This window comes from Labeo rohita, chromosome 5 (genome assembly GCF_022985175.1).
Source record: "Labeo rohita strain BAU-BD-2019 chromosome 5, IGBB_LRoh.1.0, whole genome shotgun sequence".
Lineage (NCBI taxonomy): Eukaryota > Metazoa > Chordata > Actinopteri > Cypriniformes > Cyprinidae > Labeo > Labeo rohita.
In genome coordinates, this window is record NC_066873.1 from 19,717,134 (window position 1) to 19,729,170 (window position 12,037).

The window sequence follows — 12,037 nt, forward strand, 5'->3', positions numbered from 1 at the left end:
ATTATGAAGCCTTAATTAGCCCAACCACAAACAAAAATCCTCAAAGGCATGTAGTGATTGAAGTCTCGCTGAGTGTCGACAAAGACGGTCAATTGAGCTTTACCAGACACTCGAGAACAGAGAAGAGCCTTGCATGCGTGCAGTATCAGAGCGCTCAGCTGTTTGCCAGAAAACATTCATTAAAAGGGTAAATTTGTCTATGCTAATGACAAAAGAAACTATGGGTAGGAATCCAGGGGGAGAGGAGGAAACGAGGCACCAGAGCTTTATAATGGCACTGTAATTGAGAGGTTGTGATTAGCATATTTCTCAGGATCATCAAATGTCCTCTAATTAAAAACCACTTGATTTGTGATCTCATAGTTATAGAGCGACATGATTGGCACATGTGTAATTGAACCATTTAACATGCCAATTAACTTTGATTGGCATCTGACAGCAGAGGAGAAAGATAATAAATGGAATTATAAAATATTACTGTGATTATCATCATATTAACCACAAGGGTGATAACACCCTGGGGAGGTGGGGATAGACTTATTCACTAGTTAAATTACACAAAATTTCTCCTCATCCGTTTTCCTGAAAGATAAAGTTTCAAGGTGTTTTCGAGCACGTGTGTCACACTGTAAGTGTACGGACTAAATCCTTTTAAGGATTATTGGGGGATTTTGGCATAATTACATTTAATACTTCTAATATAACAAGTGTATGAGTGAATTCTTAGAAAAACAAAATTAAAGAAAACAAATTGTAGCATTCTGAAGTAAATGCACTAACACATATTCACTATTAATTAAGAGTTGTCCCTCAGTAAAAACCCCTAATTTGCTGCTTATTACTAGTTACTAACATACTTGTTAAGTTTAGGTATGGGGTCGGGTTAGGGGATCTAGAATATGGTCGTGCAGAATAAAGCATTAATATGTGCCTAATAAGTAAAATGACCAGCCAACATGCTAGTAATATGCATGCTAATAAGCTACTAGTAAATAGTAAGAATTGGTCCTTTAAAAAAAAAGTGTTACCTTTTTTTAAAATTAATTAATTAATTTGATTTTCTTCAGCAAGAACACATTTAATTAATCATCAGTGCCATTAAAAACATTTATAATGTTACAAAAGATTTCTCTTTAAAATAAGTATAACAAATAACTATTTATCAAAGAATCCAATTACAACTGTTTTCAACACTATTAATAAAAAGAAATGCTTTCTGAAAGGACTGGAGTAATGGCTGCTTGCAATTTAACCTAGAATAAATTACATATTTTGAAATATAATAAAGCAAACAAATCATTTTAATTGTAATAATATTTCACAGTATTCCTGATCAAATAAATGCAGCCTTAGCGAACAAGGTTACAAACCTTACAAAAACATGAAAAAACTCTATCCGACTCCAAACTTAAGAACTTCACTGGGTCATTGGATGCCCATTTTACACAAGTTGATATGATTTGTTAGGGTCTTAATGAAAAGTCTGTAACATGCTTTGGTTAAAATTTCTCAATGGTAGTTTAAAAAACACCCTTTTACCTTATCAAAATCAGCTCTGTTCACAGCAACCCATTTTGTTGCATGGCTCTTTAAATTATAATGAGCTCTGCTCTGGATTAAATAAAAAACACAGGGTGGATTTTTATTATTATAGGGTGGATGTGTACACACACTGCCAACACACATTTATGTTCAAACAACATGTAAATGTGAATTTTGCATCCAATGACCCCTTTAATGTAAGTACTGCACAATGCAGACGAGAGAGAGAGAGAGAGAGAAATATTATATAGTTCTAATCCTTTACTGATTCCCAGGCATAAACATTATCAGTTATATGTAAACTGATTCTTAAATTCTTCTGCCTGCTATGTGATATGTCAATTGACCCTTCGAAGGTTTGAATGAAAGGCGATCTGACCAATCGTAATGCTGAATCCGCCATTTTGTCTGACAAACAAAACACAAAAGAGTAGAAACTTGTCAAATGGTGTATATTGACATCTTTCCACGCTTAAAATAAAATACCTTCTGATGTTCATTCATGTTTATTGCATGTTATAACTAGTAAAGAGAAAGAGATGATCAGTTCACATCACATTAACTGAGGCGCTACAGCGATATGTCAAAATACATTTAAAAAAACATAAAACGGTTATTGTTTGAATTTAAAAAAAGACAAAATTTGAAAGCTAAGACTTTTTACCAAAAGTAAGTCTTGTCTGTCAATGAGTGTCCTCTTTGCTCCGTGATTTTTCACCATGTGAGAACATGATGTGTAGTGAGAGCACCATGGACGTTACATCCAGGGCCTAAAATTAACACTCCCCAGGTGCCAAATGCAAGTAAAAATTGACGTTTGCGAGTATCAGTAACAGTGTCAGTCGCAAGTTGGGTAAAATTTTTATGAAATATAACAATGCAATGTAGTGAAAACAACACCCAGTTTTTAAAGAGATTCGCTGTTTCTGACGTAAGTGAATAAAACAAACAAAAGATCATCATGATTAGCTGTTCTGTCATAAGCAACCAGAGCGAAACAAATAATGAAATACAAACAGCTGATAAGGTCAGAACAGTGTGATGTCCAGCCTGTCCCTAAACACAGTTCTAATATCTTTTACCTGAGACGATATTGCTGCTTCATTTTGGAAGAATAACTTTTCCCTTCTTTACTCTTCATAACCCGAGAATGTGGCAACACATACCTGGGGTTACGCTGCCTAAGTGGTGCAGCGAAGTATAGTTTGAAAGGCCGTGTGTTCGGCATACACTGAGCCGCTTCAGACAGCGCACCAGTAGCATTTCAACAGACGAAAACATACACAATTATGTCAAAATGCAAGGTTTTGGTGAGTTACTGTGTAAACGTATTTTTAAATGAGTTATAAAGTCTTAAATGACCATAAAGAGTTTGTAGAAAATCAGACATGTGCCAGATCCACCTCATGTGCCTCAGGTTTTAAAGAGACAGCACTGCGTTTTAAAGTGAAACCTAACCTGCTGAAGTCTGTTATTGATGTAATTTAAAGAACAAAAGAAAAAGAGAAATCATCACTCGACTGATCTAGTCACTGAGTAACTTTTGTTGCTTGAATAAAGATTAATCTGTATAGTTTATGCATATACAATTTATAGTTTATGTGAAGATTGTTTTAAAATCACTTAAATTAAAAGTTGTATCCTAAAAGCCTAAAAATAAGAAAAAATAGCTTTCAATTAAACTGTAATGTTGAATAATTATAATTAATAGGTAAAAGTGAGGGAAAATGCATTTAATAGAGACACCAGTAGCACGACAAATTAAAAACATTGTTTAGTCATTGTAGTAGTAATAACGGCCTGTTTTTGCAAAAAGCGTGGCCAGTAAAAACAAAAAAAGGCCAGTAAATTTTATCACGTCACCGGTCATTGGCAGGTTTGGCAAAAAGGTAGTTTTAGGCCCTGGTTACATCAGTAGAATCAATTTAGTACACACACTAGAAAATTCAAAGGCAATGCATTTAATTGTTCTTCTCAAAATTCTGACTCATTTACACCAATCATTTTACTAAAGAGAACACATGACAAATGCTTCAAGTGCTCACCTGCTTTACATTCGCATGCAGCATACAGATAGTTGTTGGTGCGGAGGAGTTTGCACTGGCCATAGGTGCCGCAGTCATTGATGCAGGGGGTCAGGTACGAGCGAAGGTACACCTCAGCTGTTACATTAGTACACATCTCAAACCTATACAAGAACATGGAGATAATAGGAAGTGAAAAGTAGAAAACAAGCTTTTAGGAAAACTACCAAGAATGAAGAGAACATTCTTTGAAGAATTTTTTTTTTTCCATGCAGTTACAATAAATGGGGATTGAAGCTTTTAGGGTTGCAAAAGCTTTTTGTGAGAAACAGCCAAAATTAGAGATGTTATCTTCTGTGTTGCTCACACACAGCTATAGAACGGCTTCACAAGAGTTATGATTCACAAGTTGCATAGATCACTTTTATGATATTTTTATAGTGCTTTTGTGTCCTTTTTTTGAGGTTGAACTCCTCAGTTCCATTTATTGTACTTTCATTGAAAATACAAAGCAGCAGAGTCTTGTAAATAACTCCTTTTGTGTTCAGTGGAAGAAAGAAAAAGCCACACAAGTTTGGAACAACATTAGGGTGAGTAAATGATAACAGAAACTTAATTTAGATGAATTATTCCTTTTAGAAGGATAAAACTGATATGCTATAATCTCTATGGTAGTATGAAAATACATACTGTACAGCCTTTGTGTGCAATTTCAAATGAAGATATCAAACTTAACATGAACTCTCACTGTCAGAATTCATCTTCATCCTGAATAAGCTAAAGTAAGGTTACGAGAGTCTAGGTCAACATAAAAGTGAATTTATGAATTGCTTCACAAGTACTGTATTTCAGAGCAGCAAACATGAAACTTTTCATAGTTCACATGCTGCTACTACTGCACTTGCTAAATGTTGAAGAAGGTAAATACATGGAGTGCTATGAATATTTTCCATCCTTTTCTCAGCAACTACACTCTGATAATTTAGTGCAAAAACACAAACAGAAAGACATGTAAATGTGCTCACCCGTGTTCAGTGGCGCACAGGGATCGCAGGCTCAGATACCACGTGCCAGTCTGCGGGTAGGGAATCCTCAGCTTGGTGATATTTGTGGTGGTGTTAATGGAGAGATGAAATCCTGAAACCGATTCTGATAAAGAAAGTGCACAAAGAGGTTAAGGACTAGACAAAACCTAGCGCCACCATTAGCCATGATTGAGCCCAAAATTGTTATCGTGAGCATTCTAGACAAAACCCTGGAAAGTGCATGTCTGAGTGATGTGCTCAACCATAAAATGGACCATAAAAGAAAATTCTTGTGGTAGAAGCAAGTTTACCATCTCACCTGCAACCATACGATGCAGTTTATGTTGCATTTGCATAGAAATGGAGACATCTTTCTTTGTTTCACCTGAATTGCTTCCAAAAAAGGCACTTCATTGTTTTTATTGTCATGATTTTGGATCAAAGCCCTAGGGAACTTGAGTTGTCTTCATGAACATTACAGCAAAGGGCACTGGCCCAAAGCAATTTAAAAGACAACCTGAAATAAATTTAGACATTGTGTGCTTTGAGACTTTTTTTCTGCACTGTAACATAAAGAAAATTTACTGCAAAAATATGCTAACAGTTTTTCAACACATGCAGTTTTTCACTAAAAAAAACACATGACTCTATAATAATGCCATGAAGATTAAAAAAACAATAAAAATATAACATAAAACACACAATAGTACATACATAATATCAAAAATGTAATAGAATATTATTAAATTTGACGTATCACAAGTTTTCAGATAATAAGTGATACTGTAAGTAGATGTATTTTTACTTACAATTCAATGTAATTATTTATTAATTATTACAGTACTTTAATATATTAGCAATATATTTACTAATCAATATATGAATATCAATATATTTACTAATTTTCAAAGTAAATTGTATGGTAAGATAATTAAGTTTTTTTTTTTTTGGAAAACATTTCAGGATTTTTCTCCATATAGTGGACTTCAATGGGAGCCAACAGGTTGAAGGTCCATGTGGCTAAAAAGCATATAAATTTTTATATATTTTTTTTTTAGAAAATTATGAATTGACTCTTTTTCCTCGACTGGGATCATGTAGAGCCGTTTGAAGCTGCACTGAAACTGTGAATTTGGACCTTTAAACCGCTGATCTCCAATAAAATACACAAACTGGAGAAAAATCCTAGAATGTTTTCCTCAAAAACCTTATTTTCTTTTCGACTGAAGAAAGAAAGACATGAACATCTTGGATGACATGGGGGTAAGTAAATTATCAGGAAATTTTTACTCAGAAAATGGACCAATTCTTTAAAATTGTAAAAAATATTACAAAATATGATGGTGAATATGTTAAACATACTACATATGGCTTAAAGAGCATCATCTATAAATCATAGACTGTCTTACCAGATTCACATGAGACTGACGTGTTGTCGTGAAGAGACAGCGGCATCCCATGATTCAGGCAGCCAAAGATCGTAATATTCTCTCCTCTCACTGAAGACTGGAGAGGGAAAAAAAAGGCAAAATAGGTTTGAATCCTGTTAAAGATAAGTGAACATCAAAGTTAATTAACAAGTTACTTTGAAACACAGACAGTGGGTGACACAAAGCAGGTCAAACGAGGGTTTGGCAGGCAAAGGAGAGGGCTGTGATATAACCGTTCGAGATGTGATAATTTCATAGGAATATCAAAGGAAACGAGGTTCTTTGTAGCTGAGCGAAAGGCCAATCATCTCCCACAGCAAGCCCCCTTATCCACAGACATCTGAAAATAAAGATGTTCGCCCTTGCCTTTCACCCCGTTCATAAATAATACAGAGAGGCCTGATGAATAAGCGAATCCAGGACATGAGGCAAATTAGTGATCTCTCTCACATTCACAAATAGTGGGAGAGAGATAGAGAGAGAGAGGAAAAATAACACTTTGAAGCAAAGTATCATGTTCTCTGACTAATCACAGTTATTCATTACATTTTATGACAGCAAGCAGTCGAACAGCCATAATACAGGTTAATAATTTCTTGGTGCGATCTCAACTCTAAAGAAACCACATAAATTGGTAAAATCTATGCAATGCATCAGTTAGATTTAAAAAAAAATGTTGAAAAACATACAGGTGCATCTCAATAAATTAGAATGTCATGGAAAAGTTCATTTATTTCAGTAATTCAACTCAAATTGTGAAACTCGTATTAAATAAATTCAGTGCACACAGTCTGAAGTAGTTTAAGTCTTTGGTTCTTTTAATTGTGATGATTTTGGATCCTATTTAACAAAAACCCACCAATTCACTATCAACAAACTAGAATACTTCATAAGACCAATTAAAAAAATTGGCCTTCTGGAACGTATGTTCATTTACTGTATATGTACTCAATACTTGGAAGGTGCTCCTTTTGCTTTAATTACTGCCTCAATTCAGTGTGGCAGGGAGGTGATCAGTCTGTGGTACTGCTGAGGTGGTATGGAAGCCCAGGTTTCTTTGACAGTGGCCTTCAGCTCATCTGCATTTCTTTGGTCTCTTGTTTCTCATTTTCCTCTTGACAATACCCCATAGATTGTCTGTGGGGTTCAGGTCTGGTGAGTTTGCTGGCCAGTCAAGCACACCAACACCATGGTCATTTAACCAACTTTTGGTGCTTTTAGCAGTGTGGGCAGGTGCCAAATCCTGCTGAAAAATTAAATCAGCATCTTTAAAAAGCTGGTCAGCAGAAGGAAGCATGAAGTGCTCTAAAATTTCTTGGTAAACGGGTGCAGTGACTTTGGTTTTCAAAAAACACAGTGGACCAACACCAGCAGATGACAATGCACCCCAAATCATCACAGACTGTGGAAACTTAACACTGGACTTCAAGCAAATTGAGCTATGAGCTTCTCCACCCTTCCTCCAGACTCTAGGACCTTGGTTTCCAAATGAAATACAAAACTTGCTCTCATCTGAAAAGAGGACTTTGGACCACTGGGCAACAGTCCATTTCTTCTTCTCCTTAGCCCAGGTAAAACGCCTCTGATGTTGTCTGTGGTTCAGGAGTGGCTTAACAAGAGGAATACGACAACTGTAGCCAAATTCCTTGACATGTCTGTGTGTAGTGGCTTTTGATGCCTTGACCCCAGCCTCAGCCCATTCCTTGTGAATTTCACCCAAATTCTTGAATCAATTTTACTTGACAAGCCTCTCAAGACTGCAGTTCTCTCGGTTGGTTGTGCATCTTTTTCTTCCACACTTTTTCCTTCCACTCAACTTTCTGTTAACATGCTTGGATACAGCACTCTGTGAACAGCCAGCTTCTTTGGACAATAAATGTTTGTGGCTTACCCTCCTTGTGAAGGGTGTCAATGTCTTCCCCATGATTGTGTAGCCTAGTGAACCAAACTGAGAGACCATTTTGAAGGCTCGGGAAACCTTTGCAGGTGTTTTGAGTTGATTAGCTGATTGGCATGTCACCATATTCTAATTTGCTGAGATAGTGAATTGTTGTGAGCCAAAATCATCACAACTAAAAGAACCAAAGATTTAAACTACTTCAGTCAGTGTGCATTGAATTTATTTTAATACACGAGTTTCACAATTTGAGTTGCATTACTGAAACAAATAAACTTTTCCACGACATTCTAATTCACTGAGATGCACCTGTACAACATGGCAAAAACATCCAAATGGTGATTTTTTTTTGGCCAGGCAATGTATATAAAGTACTTTAGTACAGTATACACATATACACACTATAATATAAAATTTAATACATGCAAAATAACCACACCATGAAAATTTCTATACTATTCACATTTTTAATATCTAGTGTATCTATTTTAGCAAGCTTCAGTCATCCATCATTGTAAATCTATGGCATTGTCTCTTCCTGCATAAGGCCTGACAGCTGTAGAAAATAGACAATAAAGAATAAGAGCCGCTGTCTGTGACATAGGATTGTTTGCAACCATGTAATCTAAATGAACCAAGAGTGTCTCAACCACAGGCTTTTATCGAGCCGGTGTTTTTAGTAATCAGTACAACAGCAACTGAAATTTCCTGGCTTCTCTCTTGCTCGATATTCGGCGTGGAGTGCTTTAATGTCAATGCTGTGCCAAGCACCTGTGTTGAGCTGGCCTCGGCCCAGACCCCAATCAGGGATGTAAGTTTTTAACAATGACGGATGACCAGCTGGGTTTACTCAGGGCAGCTCTTGGCTGTTATTCAAGACGGTTTAAAAATTAACAGCTCACAAAAGTTTCCTCCATGTATTTCAAAACTGTAGTGACCACAAAACGGTCTGCTGTCAGATGTAAAAGCCACAGCTACCGCAGTATTGGCATTCATTAGCCAGGGCAACACCTGATGAGTGGAAAGAATTGATTGCAACAGTAGGAAAAGCAATGATGAGCAGTATTTGCTGTTAAGAATGAATATTCTGCCAATAACTGGGATAGAATGTGTTTTTTCTTCTAAAATTCATTGTAAGGCTCGTGGCTGTTTGGAAACATACTTGGTAAAGGGAGCAATGAAAGACAACCACACTTCCACTTTATCTTGACCCAAAATACAACCTGACTACTTAAGTTGTAATGAAACGGATGTAGCAACAGATCTTCTGTTTTGTATTATGACGTAGGCTACATCTGAATGAAATGGATCATCAAAAAAAAAAAAAAAAAATTGAGGAACTGCCTTCATTTAATTTGTCGGTTGTTGATTGGATAGAGGCAGATCTGAATGTTGTTTCACCACAAGATGTTTTGATTGAAAATGATGAGGAAAAAAGTTAAATCAAACATATCCATGGATGAATTGTTTACATAAAGTCATTACGATGCATTTAGCAAATAGATACTAGAGCTAGGTTGATTCGATTCTGATTCATAAGCTCAAAATCACAGTTCAATTTTGATTATGTTGGATACATATATGATACAGTACATGCCAAATTTTCTCAGCTGGCACTACACTACTATGATATTAAAGGTTAAAATGAACAGATTTGTATACAAACACTTAAATTACACTTCATTAAGTTTTTATTATAATAAACTTACAATTACATAAAATATAAACATTTAAATGGTGGCTACCATAAAAACTTAATGGATTTATTCAAATATAAATTAAACATTGAAGAACAGTAAAAAATATAATGAATATGTTATATTGTACATATATTTCGCAAAATTCTCATCTTTGAGTTCATTTTTCTAGCTGACTAACACATTTATGGTCAGCTAATATGATTTTTCTGAGGTAAATGAAACGTTACGGTTACGGCTTTCCACGGTTGAAATACTGATTGAGCGATTACATGAGACAGGATACGAATTTCTTAAGTTACACTCTTTCTTTTAACATAACTTCAAATGGGTCAATATCACGGTAGGGTACCTTTTTGTGTCCTGTACATAAATAACTCATTTGCCATGATAACTTAACATAAAAATGACTATGAAAGGGTGTGTTATATTAGTTATATTAAGTTTTTTATATTCATACTGGGGAATTTAATAAAAGGCCATCCCCTTTAGTGACATCAGGACAGCAGTGGTGGGAATTCTTGTGTCTTCAGTGGCGGGAATTTCGACGGCTGAGGTGAGTAAGTTGGTGACTTTTCAACTGACAAATTTTCTTGGTATGATTTTGCTTACTTGCTTTGCCAAAGCTTAACATGTCCACTCTGTCGGCATAAAATATATAAAAATATATAAAAAAGCCAGAAGTGATTAGAATACAGTATTTTCAAAATATCTAGGTTTAGGTAAACATACCAAATTCACTTCAACAACCAGACTAACTATTTAGCCAGTCACAGTTTGTTGTAAGCTAATTTGCTAATTGAAGCTCAAAATGTCCACCCTGTCGGCCACTTAGACTCGATAGGGCGGACATACACATTCATTTATCAATGTGATTGTGAATGTAATTATATTATGCATTATTATATATACAGTGCCCTCCACTAATATTGGCACCCTTGGTAAATATGAGCAAAGGTGGCTGTGAGAATAAATCTGCATTGGTTATCTTTTTAATATTTAACTCAAAAAATTCACAATATTCTAACCTATCATTTAAGTAAAACTGTGGAAATCAGGGGGAAAATCTTATTATGAAATAAATGTTTTTCTTTAGTTCATGTTGAGCACAATTATTGGCACCCAATTATTGCAACATCCTTTATTCAGGATGACAGCTCTGAGTTTTCTCCTTTAATGCCTGAAGAGTTTGGAGAACACCTGACAAGAGATCAGAGACTATTCCTTCATACAGAAACTCTTCAGATCCTTTAGTTTCCCAGCTCCATGCTGGTGCTTCTTCTCTTCAGTTCACCTCACGCATTTTCTATAGGGTTGAGTTTAGGCAACTGGGAGGGCCATGGCAAAAGCTTCATTTTATGCTCAGTGACACATTTTTGTGTTGATTTTGATGTTTGATTTGGATCACTGTCCTGATGGAAGATCCAACCACAGCTCATTATAGAACTTCTAACAGATGCAGTCAGGTTTACATTTTTTATCTGTTGGTATTTGCTAGAATCTATGATGCCACGTATCTGAACAAGATTTCCGGGACCTCTGGCAGGAAAATAAGCCCACAACATTAAAGATCTAGCAGTATATTTAACCGTGAGCATGGGATACTTTTTGTACCAAACCTATCTTGAGTGTTTGCTGCCAGAAAGCTCTTTTTTTTAGTTTCATCTGAGCACAGAAGCCAGTCCCGTTTGAAATTCAAGTTGTGTCTAAAAACTGAATATGCTGGAGTTTGTTTTTGGATGAGCAAGGAAGATTTTTCTTGAAACCCTCCTGAACAACATTTGGTGACGTAGGGGCTGTTTGAATTTTTTTTTAGTCTTTTGACCCCAAGACTCAACTTATCTCTGCAATTCTCCTACTGTGATCCTTGGAGAGTCTTTGGACACTTAAACTCTCCTCCTCACCATGCAATAGGACGATATAGACAGACATAATTTTCCAGGCAGATTTGTAACATCTTTAGATGACTGGAATTCTTAATTATTGTCCTAATAATGGAAATTGGGATTTTCAATGCTTTAGCTCTTTTCTTACAGCCATTTTCTATTTTGTGAAGCTCAACAATCTTGTTCTGCACATCAGAACTAAATTATTTGGTTTTATTCCTTGTGATGGATGATTAAGGAAATTTGGCCTTTGTGCTCCTCATATTTATAATCCTGTGAAACAGGAAGTTATTGCTGGACAATATCATTCTAGTGTGCTAAATAAATGCAAATATGAATGGGAATATACTTCAGAGATATTTTACTCATTATAATTTCTCAGGGTGCCAATACTTGTGCCCAACATGCATATGAGAAAAACATTTATTTCATAACGTAAGTTTCCCCCCACTTTTAATTGTTTTACTTCAATGAAAGGTTAGCATTTTGTGAATTTTTTGAATGTAAGATCAGAAAGATAAACAAAGCAGATTTAT

The 12,037-nt window shown here is 35.6% G+C and overlaps 1 protein-coding gene across 2 annotated transcripts in view; it reads right to left on the bottom strand.

Annotated features, from left to right (window-relative positions):
• tmem8b (transmembrane protein 8B) overlaps positions 1–12,037 on the bottom strand; it is a 170,617-nt gene that overhangs the window by 20,280 nt on the left and 138,300 nt on the right. For both annotated transcript variants that reach the window (XM_051110840.1, XM_051110842.1), the window contains 3 exons: positions 6,001–6,097; positions 4,592–4,715; positions 3,588–3,730 (listed from right to left, as the gene is read on the bottom strand). In XM_051110840.1, the coding sequence (XP_050966797.1) occupies positions 3,588–3,730; positions 4,592–4,715; positions 6,001–6,097 (364 nt within the window). The remainder of the gene's footprint in view (positions 1–3,587; positions 3,731–4,591; positions 4,716–6,000; positions 6,098–12,037) is intronic.